The following is a 26,833-nucleotide window of genomic DNA, read 5'->3' as shown; positions in this document are numbered from 1 at the left end:
AGGAACATCCTCCTGTCGAACTCGCAATTGATGATACCCAGACCAAATATCAATCTTCGAATAGACAGAAGTACCCTGCAAGTGATCAAAGAGATCATCTATCGGCGGAAGAGGATACTTATTCTTCACTGTCACCTGATTCAACTGACGGTAGTCAATACGCAACCGCATCGAACCATCCTTCTTCTTGACAAACAGTACTGGGGCTCCCCATGGCGAAACGCTAGGTCGAATATAAACCTTATCAAGAAGATCTTGCAATTGCTTCTGCAACTCTTTCATTTCTGACGGTGCCAATCGGTAAGGAGTTCTTGAAATCGGTGTAGTCCCTGACACTAACTCAATGCCAAACTCAATCTCCCTTACTGGTGGAAAACCTGGAATCTCCTCCGGAAACACATCTGGAAAGTCACGAACCACTGGTATCTCTTGGATATCTGGCTCTCCTAAGGATGCGTTAATGGCATAGATAAGGTAGCCTTCCACGCCAGACTCTAAAGCACGCCGTGCCTTCAGAGCTGAAACCACTGGCATCGGGGGTCGCGCTCCCTTACCATAGAAATACCATGACTCGTCATCCTCTGGATGAAACTGAACAAACCTCTGATAGCAATCCACTATCGCTCGGTAGGTAGTCAATAAATCTATCCCAATGATGCAATCGAAATCCTTCATCGCTAGAATCATCAGGTTAGCACTAAGCTGATGTCCCTCAAAATCTAGAACACAACCCACAACTAGACGCTTGGCTAACACCTCGCTCCCCATAGGAGTAGAAACCACTAGCAGCACGTCTAAAGGAATAAACGGTAATCTATACTTCTTATAAAAACGTGCTGAGACAAAATAATGTGATGCACCGGTATCAATTAAAACATATGCAGGAAAACCACATAAACTACAGATACCTGCAATCATCCGATCGCTGTCAGCCTCTGCCTGCTCCTGGTTAAGCGCAAAGACCTGACCCTGGGTACGTGGCCTCAAAGAAGAATGACCCCGAGAAGGAGTCTGAGTAGGCTGCCTCTAAGACTGCTGCGGATGCTGGCGCTGCTGCAAATACTGCTGCTGGAAAGGTGGTTGCTGGTACTGAGGTGGCTGAACAGATGCCTGAGAATCTCCAGAACCACTCGCTGCCCCAATCAGCATAGGAAAATCTCTCTTCATGTGACCCTCCTGGCCACACTGGAAACATGCAGTGGTTGATCAACCACACTGCCCTGGCGGATGTCTGCGTCGGCACTGAGTACACCGGTTCAGTCTCTGTCCACCAAAATGATGCACTCCACCAGATCCAGAGGAAGAAGAAGAAATACCTCCTGGCTTCTTGAAGGACTGTCCTCTCGGACTCAAAGGACTATAGCTTGCTTGCCTGGAAGAAGAAGAGTAAAGTCCCCTGTTCCTCCGAATACTGTCCTCGGCCTGGCGACAACGGTCCATCAAATCCTCGTAAGTCCCATCGCCGCCCACAACAACCATATGATGAATGTCAGGGTTCAAACCCTGAAGGAAATGATCAAACTTCGCCATAGAACTATCAGCAATATGAGGACAAAAAGGTAGCAGATCAAAGAACTTCTGTTGTTACTCCTCGATCGTCATCGTCCCCTGTCGCAAACTCAACAACTCACTGGCTTTTGCCTGACGAAGAGCTGGAGGAAAATAAAATCTCTGATAAGCGGTACGGAACTCAACCCAAGTAGCTGTACCTCTAGCTGCTATGAACGGTGCGGAAGTAGATCTCCACCACTTCCTCGCTCTGCCCTCAAGCATAAAGGCAAGAATCTTCATCCTATCCTCAGCCGTGCAATGGAACTCCTGGAAGCACTGCTCCATCCTCTCCATCCAATCCTCTGCCTCTTCGGCTGTCTCACCACCCGTCAAAGGCCTCGGGCTAACTTCCTTAAATCTATGCATGCTCACTCGCCTGCGCTCCTCGGGCTATCCCCGACATCTACGATCGTCCAGATCGCCCCAACGATCGCCGTCTACGCTACCGTGACTCTCGTCATAATCTGCCATCTGTTACATAAGAACAGATAATTACTTAATCCGCTTTACAAAATTTCCAGTGCAATGCGTCGCTCTGATACCAAAAATATAGTGACCCAACCCGGATCCACTACCTAATCAGAGTTATAGTAAAAGCGCACGCAATAAAAGCTTAAAGCGTAAAGTGCGGATAATTAAAATACAACAAATCCAATCGACAGAATACAACCGACGCTATCACAAGTGTATAAATACTGTTATACAACCAAATCAAAGGTTCAGGATAAATAAATCCCTACCCTCTACAACCTCGCACTTCCCAAGCTCAATCCTGCTGAGAGCCGCCTAAACCGTCCAGCCTCAAACCTGCCCCGCCACAAGGTACACAATACCCAAATACAGGGGCGTGAGCAAGAACGCTCAATTCGAAGCAATGATATAAATACAAATATGCGCACACAGATGATTTAAAACTCAAGTGAAAACACTTGCTCATGGAGCTGGGAATATACAGTATCATCTAGAGAACTACTCCGCGGGGTACTCGTATACTCCATAACAGGGTTGAGCCAACCCCATCCTGACCCGAATCCAAAACAGGATACAAGCCTCATATGGAAACTGTCATACCTGACTCGAGTCCAAAATAAGATCATTGTTCCCTATGGAGACTGTCAATGACTCACATCTCTCTGGATGCAGTCACACGTAAAATCATGTATGTGCTAAGACGGTAAAACATGTTAAAATATGATAAAACATATAGCACATACTCATGCAACATATAAGCAAATATATCATGCCGGCTATCTCGGTCAATACTTACGTACCTCTAACACTGCTGATCAAACCTAGCTCCACTGACCTAGACTCCAAGCCTACTAGTCCAGTCTACTGTTACTACAATGAAAATATCCATGCATCATCAATTAAGCTCTAAAAGCCTCAATTAAGCTATTGCATACTCCTAAATATTTTTAGGATGCCAAAGCTATACCTGCGTCCGTCGTTAGCCCTTTGCTGTCGATAGCCTCAAAACTAGGCCGTAGCTCCGCGACGACGTCTAGATCACTAAGCCACTTCCGGATTCCCCGTAGGACGCCTAGATCTCCCTAGATCTGAGTTAGAAGGCTTAGGAATTGAGAGAGAAGAGAGGAGATGAGCGAGTCACAAATGAGCCTCGACTCCTCTATTTATAGACGACGTTCGGGCCGTCCGAACTTGGCTTCGGGCCCTCCGAACTGGTTCGGATCCTCCGATCATAACTTTGGATCGTCCGAACACGATCGGCCCGTCCGATCTTTACTTCGGGTCCTCCGAAGTCCCATCAGTGATGTCATCCATGACATCACCTTGCTGACGTAATTGATGACGTAAGCCTAAACCCTGTTCGGGTCCTCCGATCCCACCGACGGAGCCTCCGATCCTCTTCGGATCCTCCGAACTCCAGTTCGGAGCGTCCGAACTTGCTGAACCAATTCAACTAATTCGAGTGTTCCGAATCCATTTCTGAAGTCCGTTATCCCATTAGAAACTTACTTAATCATGTTTTACTTAATCTAGACATGATCACGTGATTAATTACTCATTAATCACTAATTAGAAATGCGGGTTACTACATTCTCCCCCACTTAAAAAATTTCGTCCTCGAAATTTAAGTCTTAGAGGAAAACATAATTCGAGTGTTCTGAATCCATTTCTGAAATCCGTTATTCCAACAGAAACTTACTTAATCATGTTTTACTTAATCTAGACATGATCACGTGATTAATTACTCATTAATCACTAATTAGAAATGCGGGTTACTACAAATCTTATATAGAGTTTTATGATGCAGGAAATCGTCTCGAATAAATACCACTCTTGCAGTTAATGGCTTAACTCCTCTGTTAATTTCTAGACTCAACCATCTGGATGCAATAGCTCGTCTGAATTTACTTAAATTGATTAAGGTGGGCAGCTGAGTTCTCACATTTGTTAATATCATCTACATGTCATATAATTTAAACTTGGTCTTTAATGAAATTATTGGTAATAGTCCCATCCCACTCTTTTTTAATCCTGGTGTGTATGACTAAAAAGGAGTGCTTGTTCTTGTGAAGAGTGTACTCAATTCTTAGGTGTACATAGTCGACTGGGCTAGTGGTAGTTTTAATTTTCCATTTCTGACTCTAGTTTCTATCATAGTCATATTGAGAAGTGCAGTTGGAAGAGATATAGAATTTTGGGGTGGGGAGAAGTTCGCACGGTTGGGAGAACCATTGAAAAAATGCTTAGAATATTTGCAGAATTTGAGTAGTGTGGACAATTTTATGTTTCTTATGAGTGCTAAAAATTTGAATTTGTGGATCAATCTAAAAAGTCAGATGGTTGGATGATATATGCAATATGCATATATGTAACTTAAATAATTATGATATATGTAATATGCATATATATATATATATATATATATATATATTTTGAGAAAGATGAGTCACTTAAGGGAATTTGGCAATACCCGCGTGTAGTCTTTCTCCCTTCACAAAGATAAAATGTTATAAGTTAAGAAAGTAAGAAAAATAAAATACAAAAAATAAATGGGACAACAAACCTGCAAGTCGGTTGAGGAATTTGAGAAATTATAAGATTTATAAATTGTAGTATTCTTTTTCTAGCTATCAAAGTGAGTTAATTTTGAAAATCAATTTGTGTTCTATCTTATTGCGTAAGGAAGATGATGGAGTTGATGGAAATTGTGACATAATTTTAGATTAGCAGAAGTTTAAAAGTTTTAGTATTTAAAATTATTGTATGGAATTATTTGTTTGAAATTTCAATTTATGGTTTGAAGTTGGCTTTCAAGCAATTGTATATATCCGGATGTTGCTAGATGAGATAAAGAATTTAGGTTGTACTTGAACTTATGGATTTGTGTATCTTTACATATTGATAATTACTGATATTGAAGCTATAGACAAACCACAACAAAAAATAATTACATTTCTTTGTTTATTTTTATGCTTTCCTTGTTTTGATTTTGTTTTTCATACATGACTTAGACATTCATCCATGCATGGAATCTGGAAATTTCAACTTCATTTACTGAACCAGTTCCTCAAACAACTGGACCTACCACCCTCCATGGTGCTCCATCCCCTTCACCGAGACTTGTGGTGGATAGATCTCAAGTCTCAACCATATTCTGCAATTCAATTTAGGTTATAAGTTATATCGATTTGCCTAAAATAAAATGTGATGTTTGCCGAGTTATTTTATTAATGTGTATATCTTATTTAGATAATGAAATATTGGATAATTAGTTTGTATGATATACCTTATTGTTTTGTTTAAATGTATCGATGATGATTGATTTTATGGTATAATAATAGTTTGAGTTTCAATTTATTTTAATTTGGACAGGTATACTATAATGCAATGATAAAGTAAATATAAAAAATACAAATCCACGGCGTGCATGCACATGCGCGCTGCCAAAATGTTTAAGCGGTGTGCATTGCGCGCTGTCAATATTGTTTCTGTGGCGTACTTTGCATGTTGCCTATAACATTTCCGCGGCGTGCTTTGCTGGCTACCAATAATGTTTCTGCGGCGTGCATTGCGCGCTGCCAATATTGTTTCTGTGGCGTACTTTGCGTGCTGCCTATAACATTTCCGCGGCGTGCTTTGCATGCTGCCAATAATGTTTCCGCGGCATGCATTGCGCGCTGCCAATAATGTTTCCGCGGCGGGAATTGCGCGCTGCCAAAAATATGTTTCGCAGCATGCGTTGCAAGCCGTCGATGATCCATGACTTTCAACAGCGCATGGTTATACAGCTTGCTGTGTACACTGCGGAAAGGAAATTTGCACGCTGCGAAAAGGCATTTTTGTTGTAGTGATGCATATGTTTTATGTTAAGTTAATGGCATGTGAAGAAAAATAATTTTGTGAAATTGAGGTGATTTGTGGTATTTATATTTATGGGTCCACGGATCCCCAAAGGTTGGGTGAAATGACACTCATGTTTATGGGCCTACAGATCCCCAAAGGTTGGGTGAAGGGACATAAGAGACGTAGGGAAGCCCCAAAGGTTGGGTGGATCTCGTCGCCACGTACGCTGGTTTTATAGATTGATCAATCGCTTATGTTATAGTCACACTTCACTGATATGACCCTCACCGTAAATATTTTATGATTTTAACATTCCATGATTATGCTACGTATTTACGTATGATTTAGATTACGACACAGTTTATGCATACGATTTTACGATTATGCATGTATTAGAATCCTCAGGTTATTTTTATACATGTTACGTGCTTTCATGAATTTTTATTTAGTAGTACTCGTTATTAAAGGTAGAGCATGCTGGGCCTTTAGGTTCACTAGATCTAAATGGTGTGCAGGTGAGTTTTATGTTATTCAGGAGGTTGTGGTTCCGGCTGGTGGTGAAGACCTCTGTGCATCCGTGGCGACTAGCACACCTGTGACCTTCACCAGCTCATGTTTTATTTGATTTAGTTTAAGATGAGATATTCTATGTATTGAGCTATTTTCCGCACATGGTTACTATTTCTCAATAATTTGCATACTTTTGAGATTATAGTCGTTTGCATGGATTTTAACCTGTTTTAGTTTTTAGACTTTTAAGAAGCAATCGATTTTTATTATGCATTAAATTTTATGAAAATCTATTTTATGTATAGATGCATATATGTATGGGCATATATATAATATTCTAAAAAAAATTTCGAGTAAGGGTCGTTTCAAACTCGAACTAGCCAGTGACAAATAAAATACTCCGTAAATATATATTTAATGGATGTATATGTATATTTTGATTTAAGTATGACTTTTATGGAAAATGAATTAAATATATATTTACGGGCAGAATTTTAAGAAAAATAATATTTTTAAGTTCATGATTCATGCATGTATTTTATGTTAAGATAATGTCATGTAAAGAAAATATTTTGAGAAATTGATGTGATTTGTGACAAATACGGGACTGAAGGTCGGGATACCGGGCCCAATGACCTTTTCACTTATATTTATCAGCCTTTGGATCCCCAGAGTTTGGTGAAGAGGCATAGGAGACATAGGAAAATCCCATAAGTTCGGTGAACCTCGCCGCCACGTACGTTGGTATTGATTGATCAATCGAATATGGTTATACTTCACTGATATGACCCATACAGTAAAGATTTTATGATTATGAAATGCCATGATTATATTATGTATTTATGTTACGTATTATGTTTATGATCAATATTATGATAGTGTTTATGTTTATGATTCAGTATTATGCTACGTTTTCACGATCATGCATGCATGGGACACTTCATGATATTTTTATATGATAAGTGCTTGCATGCGACCTTATTATGTGGTATTTTCTATTAAAGGGTAGAGCATGCTGCCTCTAGGCTCATTAGATCTAAATGGTGTGCATGTGAGTTTGATGTTAGTCAGGAGTTGTGGTCCCGACAGCTCATGTTTCAGTTGATTTAGTTTATGATGAGATATTTTATGTATTGAGCTATTTTCCGCACATGTTTACTATTTCTCACTAGTTTGCATACTTTTGAGATTCTAGTCGTTTGCCTGGATTTTAATCTGTTCGAGTTTTTAGACTTTTAACATGCAATCGATTTTTATTATGCATTAAATTTTATGAAAAACTATTTTAAGTATAGATGCATATATGTAATATATAAAAAAATTTTGAAAAAGGGTCGTTTCTGTATATATCCTAAATGGTCAACTCTAGTGCAAACTATCAATGATCCACATAGTCCCAAAAAAAAATTCAATGAAACAAGAGTCATGTAGTAAAGATGTTGAATGCGCGTTTGGAGTATTTCGATCACAGTTTGCAATTATACCATCTTCGGTACGTGCTTGACAGAAGAAAAACTTTCAAGATATAATGACTGCATGTATGTATTATAATGCACAATATGATTATCAGGGATGAGCGTGAATTTGATGCACCAATCCAAGATGCATTGGAAGCACCAACTCCGAATGTGGAAATGATTATTGATCAAAATATAATATTTCAAAATTTTCTTGCTCGTTATAAAAGAATAAGAGATAGGGAGGCTCATTTCGCAGTACGAGATGCACTAATCAACCATTTATGAAATTTATATAGTAATTTAGTTAATTAAAACTTGAATATTTGTGTTTCATTTCTGTTTTATAAAAATAATTTTAATTATTCTTCGTATTTTAGTAATTTATCTTAAGATTATTTTTATGCGTGATTTTAAATTTTTTGAATAGTTAATTAATTACATTCAATTAATTATTAAGTTGCAGTATTTTAAATAATAACAATTAAATATTTAAAATTTTTTAAAATGTTTCTTAAAATAAATTTAATTAAAATTTTTAATTCATTAATAATTATATTGAATATCTGTTGAGAAATTATTTTAGATATTATTGATATTTTAATTATGATATTTAATAATATTTTATGGAATAAATTAATTATTGTGAATAATATAATATAGAATATTTCGAGAATATTTATTTTTGTGTACAATATAGAGTTAATGTATTAGAGATGGGTGTTGGATTTGGTGTAAAAATTACACTATTTTGAGGTTAGCAGTGTCGGCCCTAGGAGGAGGCCACCTAGGCGAGGGTGGGACCTCAAATTAAAAAAAAAAAAAAACTATACATGTATAATTTATTTTTTCTATTTAAAATTTTTTATAGGTCATATATCTTTAAATATTTTGTAGAAAATATGAGAAGTTGCTATTTTTTGTGATTTTTGTAATTTCTTTTATTTGCTAAATAAAACTTCTATTTTTTCGTTAAATTTATTCCTTCACGTGAGTAAGATTACTCAAAGTGAGCTAGTCAATTATCGTGTCGTTTTTATTGAATTTGATTTTTCTTGTAAGTTTGCATGTCGTGGTTGGTGTTTTTATTTGATTTTAGACTTTGTTCTTCGGGATTTTAATTTCTTTCATATTTTAGTATTTAAATTATAATTTGTATTTGTTTTGTTAGATTTTTTTGTAACAAAAATCAATTATTTATGTTTACTTAGTTTGATGATTCTTACTATGTTTGTATTATACATTTTTTTTAGTTTTAGCTTTGTTTAATCTTTCAATATAATTATTTATGTAATTATTTTTAGTAGCAAGAATTTGAATTTTTTATTATTATTATATGAATTATTAAATTTATTATTTTGAGAAATTTTACAGTAAAAATCAATGTTTATATTTTATTATGATTTAAAATAGGTTTTATATTGTGTTTAAATTAAATCTCATATCAAGAATCAATCTTGTTATTATTTAAATTATTTTTTGTATTTGTTCTGTTAGATTTTTATTGTGAATTATGATGAAAAAAAGAAAATTTGAATCTAGATAGAAGTTCAAAGAGAAAGAATTGTAATATCTAAATTTATTAAATTATAAATTGATTATCATTATGTTCATTTTATTACCAGTTCGTATGAAATATTTTTATATTTAATAAAAAAATTTATATAGAACTTAAATTAACCTAGGGCCTCAAATTTTTTGGAGACGGCCCTAGAAATTAATATTAGACTAAGATAGCATAATGAGTTGATAATGCCCTTATCTACACGATTATGCAACCATCCACATGGCAAAATGTGCGTATGTTATTTGATTTAAAAAAAAAAGGGGGGGAAAAAAAGAATACAAGTCCTGCAAATGTGTTCAATCTTTCATTAATTGCTACATGTGGAGACAAAATTCATTCATTCTGGACAAAGCATATATCACCATTCACCATTATTACTCCTTACAACACAGCACATGATTCCTACAAAATGGCTTATAAAATAGCTTTTCGGAAAACAATTTTAATTCTTACAGTATGGTGACTTGAATTATATACCTTTATTAGTTACAGGTTCTTCTTGAAGTCACATTATGTCCGAATTAATATTAAACCCGTTTTGGAGAGAACGTTCTTCATTCTTGAGACTCTCGAAACCGAGATTTGAGTCGCGCGCATGCAGTTAATTAATTAAGAGAAAATGAAAAATTTAGGACCTTAAAAATTATATCCAACACTTGCGGGTGAAATGAAATGAGAGAAATAGTACAAGAAATATTAATGAAAATATTCCAATGGACACATCATGGGCCTGTTCTCTGTTATATTAACAACAAAACATTAAAACACCAGAGAACAAATATTGATGGAGACTTGAAATGAAATCCCTCCCCGCCCTCTCCTTAGCAATCTTATCTTATGAATAAAATAATACTTAGCTTTGTTTTAGTTCAATCATAAAAGCGAGAGTATATTGTATTAGCTAGGAGCTAGGGATTTTTTTTTCCCCTCATTTACGTAGACTATAGATTTTTTATTTTTTTTTATCCTTATTGAAACTGATGATTGAAAATTATGCTCAGATCCAATTATTAATGGAATTAAGAGTTTAATTTTTATTTTTATTTTTGTAAGTAAACCCTAGATTAATTAAGATTAATATCCTTATATTCCTTGTTAATCCCATTAAGTAAAGGATTTGGATCCTCTAAAGAGATGGTATGCACTTCGCCGTGTATATATATATATACACACATAAGTTGGTCAGCTATAATCATCTTAATTACAGATCTCATCAGATGAATTTTAAAAGTTTTAAAATGAATTTAGATGATCGGCTAACCATCTTATATAAATTAAAGATGCATAACACGTGGTTTTGTGCTCACCCGACACAAAGGATCCAAACCATCGAGCAAACACGTCCTAAGTTGGATATTCAATTACTTAAAATAAAAAAAAAAAGATAAAAAGCAATATATGCACGAAGTTTAACGTCATGTATTTGTTATTGAAAGGTATTAAGGATAAAAAGGAGTCAAAAAGTCAAAACTTATATTTAGAATTTAATTCAAAAAGGAAATAAGTAACTAGAGATTATGTATATTATCTGAGATACATTTTCCTTTCAGTTATTATTTCAATCATTTTTTGTTATGATACTTAATTAATTAATTTGGGCAATATGGAAGATGGATTCACGTTTTATAGAAATTTTAGATAGATTGAAGACTACCATCTATATCTAGTCAAAATTTAGGAAAAATTACAATTTTGGTTAGATAACTTGTACGACGATCAATTCAAAGTCTTAAGCTACTAATAATTTGCATTTTGTTTTTGTAAATTTTCATTGAACTTACATGACGCCAAAAATGGTAACGTATACACCACAAAAATGGCTGACATTTTTCAATTATATATAGGTCAACATTCTTTGGACACCGTAAACAGGACTAAAAGAAAAAAAAAATATGTATATCAATTAGTTAAATAAGAATGATAAAAATGAAAAACATGGAAGTTATGGTTGAATGATGTTTAACTGGAGAAGCAATATATATAAGAAGTAAGGTTGCATTAAAAAATTTATTCCAACAAGGGAAAAAGGAAGCATCAAATGAGTGCTTAATTAGCTATATATATCAAAATGCAGAAATCACCAGTGGCTGCATTGCCAGAATCTATCACATTACCAGGCAAGCTATCACCACTAATGGCTGCGGAAATCTGGTTCGATGACGCTTGCATACTAGACGTGGATTACTTTGTGAAGACACTTTCAAGCATAAAAGGGAAGGGGGTGAGACCGGACTTAGTGGGCTCAATCATCGCACATTATGCTTCCAAATGGCTGCCAGATATGGCCGCAGAAGGAACCATAGCCAGCTTCGAAGACTCCCCCGAAAGTATAACAACATCATGGATGAAGAAAAGGTTCTTCATTGAAACTTTGGTTGGGATTCTTCCGCAAGAAAAGGATTCAATCCCTTGTAACTTGTTGTTACGGCTACTGCGTGTTGCTAACATGGTGAACGTGGACGGCAGTTGTCTCATTGAGCTGGAGAAGCGAATTTCTTGGCAGCTCGATCAGGCTTCTTTGAAGGAGTTGATGATACCGTGTTTTAGTCACACTAGTACTACACTTCTTGATGTTGAGTTAGTTCATCGTCTGGTGAAGAAATTTCTGAGTTCCGATGAAATTCCCAGGACAGGAGCTGCCCTTATGAAGGTGGCGAAACTTGTTGACTGTTACCTCGCAGAAGCCGCTGTGGATTCGCAATTGATGTTGCCGGAATTTGTGACTCTTGCTGCTGTGCTTCCTAGTCACGCACGCTCAACTGACGATGCCTTGTATCGAGCCATTGACACATACCTTAAAGTGAGTTAGCTATCTAATTTTATGTCGTGCTGTGATTTTCTTTACTACGAATCTTCTTTATTTAACATTCCTGGATTCATGACACTATAATGCTTTGCCTATGACCAGATCCAACTGAATCCAGTTCCGAATTAATCCAAGTTTTTTTTTTTTTTTGTTTGATAAATGGTCTTTTGTGTTTTCATCGGCTAGCACAAAAGATTCATTGTGTGGACGGTGGTTCTAAAAGTTGTTACAGCATACATAATAATGCAAAATTGGCAAGTTTTGATCTAACAAAACGTCATATATATATATAGGCACATCCCGGGGTGTCGAAGCAAGATAGAAAGAGAGTCTGCAGCCTAATTGACAGCAGAAAGCTGTCATCAGAAGCGTCCCTTCATGCCGCTCAAAATGAGAGACTCCCGGTTCGTGCGGTGATCCAAGTTCTGCTCTCAGAGCAAAGCAAGGTGACAAAACACGTAGAATGGAGCGGATCATTGAGCGGGGCACGAAGCCCCGGGATCCTTGGGCTGGAGGTCCCGGCACGTTGCCTGTCGAAGCGTGAAATGAACGTGCAACAAATGGAGATCAAGAGGCTGAAAGAAGATGTCCTGAGGCTACAGAGCCAATGCATGGCTATGGAGAGGCAGATGGAGAAAATGTTGGAGAAAAAGAAGCTGGGATATTTTAGTTGGAAGAGGTTGGTGTTTCGGGCCAACAAAGTCGAGAGAGATCAGGGAGAGCTCGTGGTTGGGGACAGCAAGCCGAGACTTGTGAGAGGTAGAACGTCCACAAAATGCCGGAAATCCGTGTCCTGATGAAGCTCATGATCTACTACGTAGTACTACTAGATCTCCACGCATACGTACACTTGTAATATTTTTTTATAATTATAAGTATGATTAATCATTATGGATTGAGGCTGGGGAAATAGCTAGCCAGCTAGGTGCTTTCACGTACATTTCTCTATTGATGATGATTGGACTGAATTAAGAATGCCCCGCTCAATTATTAAAAACTGAAAAAACAAAAACAAATTCTCAATTGCTCTCTACATTGAAAAATTAATATCAGACGTGTTCTTCCATAGGGTTATTTTTGGCATTTTATTAAAGTGATAATATGATAATCGCTTGTTTATCAAACACATTACCATATAAAAATTTCAGGTTTTGGCTTTTGATTTCAAACACCACTCACTTATGTTTTTTTCTCATTTCATCATAATTTATAAATTTAATCATTTCTTAAAAACATAATTTTTTGCAAACAATCTCTTAGTATGAAACGGGTAATCTCGTTGGATAAGTTCGATTAGATTCAGGATTCTTATGTTTTTCTTGGTTGGAAATTGGAATTGTCCTTTAGTTCAAGAATTTGATTATACTCTTTAAAAATCTGGCGTGCAATATGCATTTGCTCCCGTCCTGATTAGAAAATGGATCTTCGGAAGAACGGGTATTTCTTTATCTACAAACAAAACGTGATGGATGATGATAAGTCTTTCAGGTGGCATCATGTTGGGCAAGAGGATACAATCAAGATCTTTAGTGTGAGTGTTTCGGGTGTGTACACAGCAAAATCGAGATCTTGATTATGGATTTTGCAAAAAAAAATGGTTGGGTAATTTTTCAGTGCTTCTTGTAAGGGATAATTTGTTGCACATAAACAGATTTAAGTGTTGTCACAAGATGTTGACAGCATCTACAATAACACCTTGAGTAATATGCAGCGAAAAATAATAAAAGCGTGAATAAAATAAACAAACAACCAAATAAATAGACTCAGATATTTAAGTAAGAGTATAAAATACTGTTACAACGCCACAAAGCAAAACTTTAACTAGAAAATAATCAAAGAGTTTAAAAAACCCTAAAACTTGTGAATTATTGTAAAAATCAATTTTTCTCAAAATATGTGAGAAAATAAAAAATAAAAATAACTCCTAAAATTCTATGCAAGATAGAATTTGTGGGGACCTCGGGTGCTAATCTAATCTTACAGGGCGATTAATAACTAGAAATATTCAATCTGAATATTAGTCTGCTTAATAATCAAATAAATAATACAGGACATTTGGCGACGCAAAACCTTACATTTGGCGCCGTAAAAACACGTCGCTAAAAGAATAATTTTTTTTTATGGGCAGACCCCACACGGACCTTGGTCCGGACCCTGCACGGACCAAGGCACGGGGTCCGTGCCTTCTCTGGACCTTGGTCCGTGCTCAAGGCTGAAATCGAAAATGAAGGAATTGCAAGGCAGAGTCCACCCAGACCCTTGCACAGACCTTGACACGGGGTCCGTGTCCAGTATTAAAAATTCAGAACTTAAACTTTTCAAGTCTGAAAAATGATATAATCTATCATATAAGCTTTTCAACATGATTCTACATAATTGACACGCATTTCAACATTCATCTACACATTTGTAATACATGAATTCACAAGTATAAATAAATACTCGACAACAACATATACAAAGGTGCTTGTTGCTCTAACATGTTTACCAAATTTATAAACTACATGTCATCTGCTTAAAACCCGAGTTACCACTTCTAATCTTTCAATCTCGTGCTATCCAAGCCGCATCTGACTTGCTTATGCCCCAACCTGATGCAATGCACACATACAAACAAAGCAACAGCTGGATAACTCCGGTGAGAATAAATCTCAGTATGAACGACATGCATATACCACCTTTAAGCATATAAAATCTATCTGCCATAATAATCTTAAATCATCAAAACATACTTCATTCTTAAATTCTGAAAGCCTGGCTATTCAGCTAAAGCAATATTATAACAAGCATATCAACACATTCATATCTAGAATGACATATAACAACATGCTAACATTTATAACTGCATATTCTAAACCATAGAAATCTCTATGTTAATGCATAAATGCAATGCATGTTTCAAGGAATATGCTATCAAATCCGATACCAATAAATATTAGTTCTTGGGATCCCGGGAAAATAAAATCTTTAACCGACCACCAACTTACCCAATCGAGGTGGCGTTAAATATCTCAAATCCCCTGAATTTGGTGCAACTATAGTGAGTCCTCTAACTCTGGAAGTAAATCTACATTCCGTGCCACTCAACTACAGCCCTCCAAACGTCATATGCACTCTAAGCCAATCAGCCCTCTGTGCTTTTCAAGGTAGGGTTCAAGATGAATGCAGCATAATCTGTATGCATTAATACTGTAAAACATCTTGAACAATCAAATCACTTAATCTGTAACACCCGAAAATTTTAAAACGTAAATCCGCATGCATAATTGGGAGAAATTAATTTTTAATTAAGGGTTAAATGTATTTATGTGATATTATGTGATTTATATGCATGATTTAATTTATTTTAGCATTTAACCCATAATTATGGAAATTCTAGATTTTTAAGGAATTTATTATTTTTGATCGCATAGACGGGACCGTGGACGGACGAGATACCAAAATTCTTAGCCAAAAATATTTTATGAGTTTTATGAGCCTTAAAATAATTTTTAAGGTATTTTGTCAAGAAAATTTTAGTACTTAATTACATATTTATTTAAGAATTGATTTTTGGCCAAAATAAGTCATTTTAATAACTTTTATTGATTTTTAAAAATCCCTTAATTATTAATTTCGGGATTTTGGTTTCATTATCAGAATAATATATTATGTTTGAGTTTTAAATATTATATTTTAGGTATGATTTTATCCTAAATTAGTTATTATCCTAGTTAAATTCTAATTAACCAAAAATTTATCTTATCTACCCTAAACCTACGTTGATTCTCCCATCAGCCGCCTCCCCCACCCCATTCTTCAATTTTGCATCGGCTTCTAGCAGAAATCACAGTCCATAGCCGATCCTTCATAGATTTTTGGAGATTTTGGTCCGTTCGTTGTCCCGGAATCTCGTAAACGCATCAATCTCCATTCAAAGATTAAAAGTCATGTCTAAAACTTTTATTTGGCCACCATATAAGCTATTACTCTTGCATGATGTGTTTTATTCTAGATTTTTCATGGAAATTTTGAGTTTATGCATTAATGCCTTGTATTGATGCATGTTCTTGCTTGATTGGTCATGACTCACGTTTTTGCCAAGCATGGTATGGTCCAGAGGCTGGGGCTCGGTCAAGGGGTGTCCTAGGGTGCCTTAGGGTCGAGTGGTTTGAGTGGTTTGAGCCAAGGTTGGTCTGAACCGGAACAATATCTTCTGGTTGCATAGAAGGTCGCAGTTTGAGCGGTTTTGGAAGAATGGTTCGTGTGCACTGTATAGGAAGGTTTGAGGGTGATTCCAATTGGGTTAGAACCCCAAGACATAGAGGAAGTTATATCAGGTAGTTCTCTAGCCAGTGATGGTCGGAGTTGGGCGGCCGAATGGCCGGAAGTCCGGCATTGCGCGCAGCGCGCGAGCAGAAATTAGGCAGATTTTGTTTTGGTTCGTTCTCCTTTGTTAGGACTCCGTTTGGGCTGGTTTTTAGCTTTCTGGAAACGTCTTGAAGTCTTCTAGGTGTAGGTGGTGGTGCTCCGGCCATTTGGTGGCCGGAGTAGGGTGGCCAATGCCTCTGAACAGAAGCTGGTCGCAGCCGAGAGTAAGGAACAAGAGGGAAACGAGTTTAGGGTTTTGGGCAGGTCCGGGTCGGGTCTTGGGGTCTGGATCGGGTCTGGTAATTTTTGGGTTGGTTCAGGTCGGTCCGGGTTAGGTGGGCCGGGCTCGAGTATTTTTAATTTTTACGTGTTTAAGGTTTTAATTGGTTTTTTAGCCAATTAATTAGAAATAAAATTATTTGGGCTTCCAAATAATTTTATTTTGGATTTTAAATAATTTATTTAAGTTAGCCCAATGATTTTTATGGGCTTGGGAGCCCATGGGAATTTTTGGGCCAGTCAGAGGATTTTTGGGCCAGTCTAGTGTCTTATTGGGTTTATTTAAGTTAATGAGCTTAAATATTTTTATTTAGGCCCAGTTAAGTTTAGTTAAGTTATTTGGGCTAAAATATGATAATTGGGCTCTTATTTAAGTTTAATGGGCTTAGAGTGAGTGACCAGCAGTCTGGACCAATCCATGAAAAATAACTAAGTTCGGAATATATATTTAATTATTCTTATGCATGAAGTTTATATTTTAAGTATAAGTATATTTATTATGAAAAAATCAATTAAATATATATTACGGACAAATTTTCAGTGCATGCATTCATGAATTTTATATGATATGATTATGATTATGTATAAGTTGAGCAAAAATATTTTCTTGATGGAAATTGAAGTAGTGTGATATAAGGGTGGTTATCCACCATATGATATATGATTTATGAGGTAGTTTACTACCATAGGAAGTGATTTATCACCGCCACGTACGTTGATTCATAAGACTGATCAGTCGGCACAGATAAGCGTCACACTTACGGATAGGACCATAGACTGTTTCAAAAATTGTAACACCCAGTATTTTTAGTACGTAAATTCTCATGCATAATTAGGGATTTTATTTATTTAAAATTTTAGATTTTGGGTTAAATAATAATGTGAAACTATTTGTGCATGTTTTAAGTTATTTTGAAGCATTTAACCCATAATTAGAGATTTTTTTCATGATTTATGGAAATTTAGTAATTTTATCGCGTAGACGGAACCGTGGACGGACGAGATGATAACTTTCTACCCAAATTATTTTATGAGTCTTTTTAGAGCCCAAAAATATTATTTTGAGTTTTATTTCCTCAAAATTTTCAGTATTTGATTTTATATAATTTTAGGAGTCCCTTTTTATCCAAATTTAGCCAAAATATTGACTTTTAATTACCTTTAAAATTCCCTAAAATTTATATTTCGGGATTTTAAATTTGTTATCAGATTCTTACTTATTATTTAGAGTTTTTAAGTTATATATATTTTATATTTAAAATCCTTATTAATATTTTAATTATCCAAAACCTTATTTTATTGAAATTACACCCTAAATCTACCCAAACACACGCCTTTAAGCTTTCAGCCGCCACCCCTCCCTTGTTCTTCACCTCCTTCATCGTGCCAGCCCAGAAAACCCCATAGGAGATCGATTTTAAGCTTCCAAGGTGGTTGATCATCGTCCCGTCGTCCCGGAATCGTCATCTACGCCTACTTCTCTTCAACCTTCGGTGCTAGGCATGTTTCTTTTAGTTTTTCTTTATGTCATATCAGTGTTTATGCATGTGTGTGTGTGTAAGCATTAGTTTAATTCAAGAATTTTCAGAGAAATCGAGATTGGTTTGGATGTATGCGCCTTGTTCATGTATTTGTTGAATCATGCTAACGTTTTATTTGCCATGGGTGCGTCCAGCTGCTGGCCAAGGGTTCCTAGGCTGTGTGAGGGTGGTCTGGACTCAAGTGGCTCGAGTGGTTCGAGCCAAACGAGCCCAGGTAAGGGTTGGTGCAAGATCGGGTCCCTTTTGTACGCAGTTTAGGGTTCAGAGGAAGGGGTGATCGGCTAGGTGGCTAGGGCTGCATGGGGCTGGGGTTGTGGTCAGGTTAGGACCGCCCAGACGTGGGCTACGTCTGGGCGGCGGAGCTCTGGCCAGGGGCGGCCGAAGCAGGCCGGCAACAGCCATGGAGTGGCTGCTGCTCGCGGCCGAGGGCTGCGCAAGAGAGAGGGTATCGGGTTTTAGGGTTAGAGTGGATCCGGGTCGGGTTGTTGGGTCCGGGTCGGGTCTGGAAAGTCATGGGTTATGTTAGTTGGGTTCGGGTCTGGGTTAAGTGAGTCAGGCTCGGGTATTTTTATTTTTAAGTTTTAAGTTTAATTAAGTGTTAAATGGGCCTAACTAAATCCCAAAAATTTAATTGGGTTCCATTTAATTATTTGGGTTGAATTTAATTGTTATTGGGCTTAATTAAATTAAATTAAATTAAGTTAGCCCAATAATTTTATGGGCTTGGGAGTCCATGGAAATTATTGGGCCAATCTTTGGGTTTTTGGGCCCATTGGGTCAGATTAAGTTGTTATTGGGCCAAGTGTGTGCTAATGAGCTTTAATTGATTTATTGGGCTTAGAAATGTGTTAATGGGCTTAAGTATGTTAATGGGCCAGTCTCAGTATTAATGGGCCAAAATTTAAGAAAATGGGCTTGAGTGTTAGGGCCAGCAGTTCAGTACAAACCTTTGAGAAATTGCATGTGTCCTAATTATATATTTAATTATTTTATGCATGAAAGTTATTTTAGTATTTATATGTTAGTATAAAAATTAAATTAAATATATATGAAGGACACACATTTTATTTAAGTACACGAATTCATGAAATAATTTTATGGCATGACATGTTTAAGGTTGAGCAAGAAAATAATTTTATGTTGGAAGTTGAAGTAGTGTGACAATTTAAGGGGGGCAAGTCCTCACATGTTAAGGGCAGTTTACTGTCAATTTAAGGGTAGTTTACTACCAGCAAGAGGTGATTCGTTACCGCCGCGTACGTTGGTTTTAAGAGACTGATCAGTCGAACCATTTAAGTTTAAGGTTACACTATGGATATGACCATGCGATGTTAGAAAAATGTTATGCTCAACAATGTGTAAGCATGTATTATATGATTATATTTAAGATCAAGTTTAAGCAAGATTTTAAGTTATGATTCATGATTTTTTTTAAGCATGCCCATTCATGTATATGTTATGTATTAGTATTTCAGTGATTTAAATTATTTTAAATCCTTGTTATGTTAGCATGTTGGGCCTCTAGGCTCACTACACTTATATGGTGCAGGTGAGTACGTAGAGGAAGATGTAGTACCTACCGGCGGCGAGGACGTATGAGCAGACAGACAGTGATCCCCCACGGCCGTCGTCTGAGTCATTATGAATATTTTTAAGAATTTTAAACTCTGTTATTTATTTATTTCTTTTAAGTCTTTTCAGTGGCAAATTTTAATACTATTTTTATTAAGTAATTTTATTGCATGCAAACTTTTAAGTTAATTGTTTTGACAGTATTTTATTTAAGTTTGACTCAGATATTTAAGTATGAAATGTTGCATTTTATTTAAGTTATTTTTAAATCTGTTTATTGTTGTGCATATATGTATGGGCATGTATGTACATTTATTTTACTTAGTATTTAAAAAAAAAAAATTCGCATATGTTATTTTAGAAAATGTGGTCGTTTCAAAAATACCCTGCTCAACTATGTTATGTATGATGAAGAAAAATGATGTTTATGCTTAATATTTATGTTTCAGCATTTATGTTATGAAATAAAATGTTTTCATGCATGCTCATGTATCATGTATATGTATTAGTATGATTATGTGATGAATTATTTTAAACCTTTATATTCAAGTTTAGACATGTTGAGCCCCTAGGCTCACTACGCTTATATGGTGCAGGTGAGTCAGATGATACTTATGTAGCTCCTACCGGTGGTGAGGATGTATGAGCTCACGGAACAGCGGCCCCGTGACCGTTGCAGTTTTTAGATGATGTTTTAAGATACATTTATTTTTATGACGTTGAGTTTTTAAAACAAGTTGCATATTTCTATTTTATTATTTCCCCATATGAGAGTTTCAAACATGTATTATTTACTATTTTTGGTTCATGCATGAAACCCTTTTTAATTATTTATTTATTTGTTTATTTTTATTTAAGTTACTACTAAGAAGTAGTATTTTATTTTAAATGTGATACATATATGTATGGGCATATATGTATTGTTATTATTTTTAAAAAAAAAATTCCGCATTTAAGTTTAAAGAGTCCTAGACGTTTCAATTGGTATCAAAGCACGGTCCTTGGAGGGTGTTCATCTGCCACATGAAGCTCAGAAATCTCACTATCGATCTGTAAGTTTTAAATTGTTTTTCTTATGATCTATAAGGAGCATATGTAATGATTTAAGATTTCATGTTAGCAAAGTTTTAAAATACTTAGTTATGCATTGCGATTTACGTTAAGAATATGTGGTGATGCAGTATGCCCCAAGACATGTTATACGACAGGTTGACCTCAAGGAATTTTGAATTTGAGAATTTGGTTTTATTTTGTTGAAACTAAGTTTGATATTTATGTTGTCACTTGAATTTTTTTGTAGTAACTTATTGATTTTAAGTTAGAATGATTTCATTGATAAATTATTGGGTTGGTGATGGTAAGAGGTAGCGGGCCTATCAAGAAATTTTTTTTATGAATGTGTAGCGATAAATAGAACAATAAAGGTAAATTCCAATAAGAGGCATTAAGTTTTTGTGATAGCAATAGAATTATTGCTTGAGGCAAGAGTAGGATTCCTCGCAAGAATGATTAATCGAGGGTTGTATCATTTTCTTCTTTGATGAATTTAAAATGTTACTTTATAGAGTCTGGTATATATTTTTGGAAATTAAGTTCGCATGTGTCAAATTATGCTAGTGGGTTCACAGATATCATATTGTCATTCATTTAACTATTAAGGTTTTTCCCTTGACGAAGAAGTCATGATTTTTTTTTTGGAGATGACACTGGTACCATAAGGTTATAGTTTGATGGTTTGTGGTTTTAAGTTTGTACTCTTAATTATATGAGGTATAAATTGATGATAAGTATGTTTTGTATTAGATTCTTGAATCTTTGAGAATAAAAAAATAATCGTGGAGTTAGTTTGATAAAGAATTGGGTAATCTTTGATAAGAATTAAGGGTTCTCATGGTTGGTGTTACCAAATAAGCTGTATTGGGTTTGACGTTCAAGTCACTACGTTTAAATAAATAGATTTGGGAACTTGTCAGCCTGACTTATAGATATTGTGATGACTGAATGATGAAGGTGTAAATTTTTATAGGCTTGTGTAATTGGTCAGGTGTGGCATAACACTTGTTATAAAATTTTGGTTTCGATGTCAAGTGTAATATAAGCTTTAGATATGACCTAAAAGTTGACGATATATATATATATTTTATGGAGTGAGTTCTTTTGTTAAGAGTTGAGTCATTTGAGAATTTGGGTTGTTGGTTCTACGCTTGTATGGGTAGTTGAAGCACTTGGAATAATCACGATTCAGCGTAATGACTTGATATTATAACTGTTATCTCGATACTTTCGTTTTACGTTGGGGTTAATTGTATATAAGTATTTTTATGGATGTTCTTTCAATATCCTTGAGTTGTATAAACTTGAATTATTGGGTCATGTTATAGGAGTGTCTCCACCAAGATTTTTGGGATGCATGAGCAAAAAGGTACTGGTTGTGTTTTGACTGTACATGAGACCAACATGTATTACTTGTGAGCGAATTATTCAGTTTATTAGGTAATTGACTTAGTATTTTGATTTTGAGGAGTTCAGATTTCATGGAATATAAATAGAGGCAACTAGGAAATGATATGGAATTAACTATTGAATGTTATATTATTATGCTATTTAGAGATGATGACATGTAAATACTATTCGGGGAATTTCACTCCTCCAATAGGAGAATCTAAGTGCCTTAAGCCTAAACTAACCATAGAATTAGAATTCATATATTTTAAGCATATTCCTGACGTTAGGAGAATTTATGTTGTGCATGACGTTTGACACTAAATTCACTTTTTGGGTTTCATGGATTTATAGCACTCGAGATTTAAGATTTTCAAGTGTTCGATAGTTGAAAGTGTAGTGGTAAATGGATAAGTTGAAGAAAATTGCGATGAATGACAGATGTTTGACTCAAATATGTTTAACTTGTTATAGAAGGCTAGTGTGTGGATAAGCTTTACAAGTTGAATTTATTGGGGTTGATATTGTAATCATATGCTTTAATAAGTAAATTTGGGAACAAAAGTTCGGCTCACGAATGTTGGAGGATTGATAAGTAGATTGTATAAGCATATAAAATCAGTCAAGTTTTGGCATAGTGTGATTGTTGTGTTTAGGAAAAATGATTAGTAAAGTTAATATTTTGTTTATCAGAGTGCGCAGCAGAAGCATGACTTTTGGGATACTGAAACTTGGGAACTAGATGGGTGATCGTGGATAGACTCACCAAGTCAGCTCATTTCTTGCCGGTGAGGACTACTTACTCGTTGACACAGTATGCAAAGCTTTATATCAAGGAGATTGTTAGACTGCATGGCATACCAGTGTCGATAGTATCAAACAGGGATCCGAGATTTACATCTGCTTTCTGGAAGAGTTTGCACACAGCATTGGGGACTAGATTATTATTCAGTACAACGTTCCATCCCCAGATAGATGGTCAGTCTGAGAGAGTGATCCAGGTTCTCGAGGATCTACTGAGAGCTTGTGTCAATGAATTTCAGGGCTCTTGGGAGACTAGATTGCCGTTGGTGGAGTTTACCTATAACAACGGCTTTCAGGCATCTATAGGTATGGCTTCTTATGCAGCTCTCTACGGGAGGAGATGCAGATCTCTCGTGCATTGGGATGAGGTTGGAGAGAGGATTCTACTTGGTCCTGAGATTGTACAGCAGACTGCGGATGCTGTGATTCAGATTCGGAATCGGATGAGGACTGCTCAGACTCAGAGTCGTCAGAAGAGTTATGCTGATACTCGACGACGAGATCTTGAATTTGCTGTTGGTGATCATGTGTTTCTGAAAGTATCACCTACTAAAGGGGTGATGAGATTTGGTCGAAGAGGTAAGCTGAATCCGAGGTATATTGGGCCTTTTGAGATCTTGGAGAGAGTTGGCACGTTGGCCTACCGTTTGGCTTTGCCACCAGGGCTTGCGGAAGTGCACAACGTCTTCCATGTATCCATGCTACAGAGATACGTCTCGAATCCGACACATGTGTTGGATTACGAGCCTCTACAGTTAGCACCGGATTTAGCATTTGAGGAGAGGCCGATTCAGATCTTCGCTAGGGAGGAGCGGAGACTGAGGACGCGGGTCATACCGATGGTCAAAGTCCAGTGGTTGAATCACTCCGAGGAGGAAGCCACTTGGGAGACTGAGACAGACATGAGAACTCGCTACCCAGAGCTATTCGGGTAAGTACTTTAATTTCGAGGACGAAATTCAATTTAAGGGGGGGAGAATTGTAACACCCGAAAATTTTAAAACGTAAATCCGCATGCATAATTAGGAGAAATTAATTTTTAATTAAGGGTTAAATGTATTTATGTGATATTATGTGATTTATATGCATGATTTAATTTATTTTAGCATTTAACCCATAATTATGGAAATTCTTGATTTTTAAGGAATTTATTATTTTTGATCGCATAGACGGGACCGTGGACGGACGAGATACCAAAATTCTTAGCCAAAAATATTTTATGAGTTTTATGAGCCTTAAAATAATTTTTAAGGTATTTTGTCAAGAAAATTTTAGTACTTAATTACATATTTATTTAAGAATTGATTTTTGGCCAAAATAAGTCATTTTAATAACTTTTATTGATTTTTAAAAATCCCTTAATTATTAATTTCGGGATTTTGGTTTCATTATCAGAATAATATATTATGTTTGATTTTTAAATATTATATTTTAGGTATGATTTTATCCTAAATTAGTTATTATCCTAGTTAAATTCTAATTAACCAAAAAATTATCTTATCTACCCTAAACCTACGTTGATTCTCCCATCAGCCGCCTCCCCCACCCCATTCTTCAATTTTGCATCGGCTTCCAGCAGAAAACACAGTCCATAGCCGATCCTTTATAGATTTTTGGAGATTTTGGTCCGTTCGTCGTCCCGGAGTATCGTAAACGCATCAATCTCCATTCAAAGATTAAAAGGCATGTCTAAAACTTTTATTTGGCCACCATATAAGCTATTACTCTTGCATGATGTGTTTTATTCCAGATTTTTCATGGAAATTTCGAGTTTATGCATGTATGCCTTGTATTGATGCATGTTCTTGCTTGATTGGTCATGACTCACGTTTTTGCCAAGCATGGTATGGTCCAGAGGCTGGGGCTCGGTCAAGGGGTGTCCTAGGGTGCCTTAGGGTCGATTGGTTTGAGTGATTTGAGCCAAGGTTGGTCTGAACCGGAACAATATCTTCTGGTTGCATAGAAGGTCGCAGTTTGAACAGTTTTGGGAGAATGGTTCGTGTGCACTGTATAGGACGGGTTTGAGGGTGATTCCAATTGGGTTAGAACCCCAAGACATAGAGGAAGTTATCTCAGGTAGTTCTCTAGCCAGTGATGGTCGGAGTTGGGCGGCCGAACGTCCGGAAGTCCGGCATCGCGCGCAGCGCGCGAGCAGAAATTAGGCAGATTTTGTTTTGGTTCGTTCTCCTTCGTTAGGACTCCGTTTGGGCTGGTTTTTAGCTTTCTGGAAATGTCTTGAAGTCTTCTAGGTGTAGGTGGTGGTTCTTCAGCAATTTTGTGGCCGGGGTAGGGCGGCCGATGCCTCTGAACAGAACCTGGTCGCAGCCGAGAGTAAGGAACAAGAGGGAAACGGGTTTAGGGTTTTGGGCAGGTCCGGGTCGGGTCTTGGGGTCTGGATCGGGTCTGGTAATTTGTGGGTCGGTTCAGGTCGGTCCGGGTTAGGTGGGCCGGGCTCGAGTATTTTTAATTTTTACGTGTTTAAGGTTTTAATTGGTTTTTGGGCCAATTAATTAGAAATAAAATTATTTGGGCTTCCAAATAATTTTATTTTGGGATTTAAATAATTTATTTTAGTTAGCCCAATGATTTTTATGGGCTTGGGAGCCCATGGGAATTTTTTGGGCCAGTCAGAGGATTTTTGGGCCAGTCTAGTGTCTTATTGGGTTTATTTAAGTTAATGGGCTTAAATATTTTTATTTAGACCCAGTTAAGTTTAGTTAAGTTATTTGGGCTAAAATATGATAATTGGGCTCTTATTTAAGTTTAATGGACTTAGAGTGAGTGACCAGCAGTCTGGACCAACCCATAAAAAATAACTAAGTTCGGAATATATATTTAATTATTCTTATGCATGAAGTTTATATTTTAAGTATAAGTATATTTATTATCAAAAAATCAATTAAATATATATTACGAACAACAAATTTTCAGTGCATGCATTCATGAAATTTTATATGATATGATTATGATTATGTATGAGTTGAGAAAAAATATTTTCTTGATGGAAATTGAAGTAGTGTGACATAAGGGTGGTTATGCACCATATGATATATAATTTATGAGGTAGTTTACTACCATAGGAGGTGATTTATCACCGCCACATACGTTGGTTCATGAGACTGATCAGTCGACACAGATAAGCATCACACTTACGGATAGGACCATAGACTGTTTCAAAAATACCCTGCTCAACTATGTTATGTATGATGAAGAAAGATGATGTTTATGCTTAAGATTTATGTTTCAGCATTTATGTTATGAAATAAAATGTTTCCATGCATGCTCATGTATCATGTATATGTATTAGTATGATTATGTGATGAATTATTTTAAACCTTGATATTCAAGTTTAGACATGTTGAGCCCCTAGGCTCACTACGCTTATATGGTGCAGGTGAGTCAGATGATACTTATGTAGCTCCTACCGGTGGTGAGGATGTATGAGCTCACGGAACAGTGGCCCCGTGACCGTTGCAGTTTTTAGATGATGTTTTAAGATACATTTATTTTTATGACGTTGAGTTTTTAAAACAAGTTGCATATTTCTATTTTATTATTTCCCCATATGAGAGTTTCAAACATGTATTATTTACTATTTTTGTTTCATGCATGAAACCCTTTTTAATTATTTATTTGTTTA

General features: G+C 36.1%; 1 protein-coding gene across 1 annotated transcript; it reads left to right on the top strand.

Moving 5' to 3' along the window:
- Positions 1-11,441: 11,441 nt before the first annotated feature.
- Positions 11,442-13,134, top strand: LOC140884906 (root phototropism protein 3-like). The gene is made up of 2 exons (XM_073291792.1): positions 11,442-12,199; positions 12,499-13,134. The coding sequence occupies exons 1-2, from the start codon at positions 11,468-11,470 to the stop codon at positions 13,000-13,002; spliced, it is 1,236 nt and encodes a 411-aa protein (XP_073147893.1). The 5' UTR covers positions 11,442-11,467; the 3' UTR covers positions 13,003-13,134.
- The last annotated feature ends 13,699 nt before the right edge of the window (positions 13,135-26,833 follow it).

The sequence above is a fragment of the Henckelia pumila genome, chromosome 2 (genome assembly GCF_033568475.1).
Source record: "Henckelia pumila isolate YLH828 chromosome 2, ASM3356847v2, whole genome shotgun sequence".
NCBI lineage: Eukaryota > Viridiplantae > Streptophyta > Magnoliopsida > Lamiales > Gesneriaceae > Henckelia > Henckelia pumila.
Note: the sequence above shows the minus strand (reverse complement) of the source record. Positions and strands in the feature narration are given on the sequence as shown.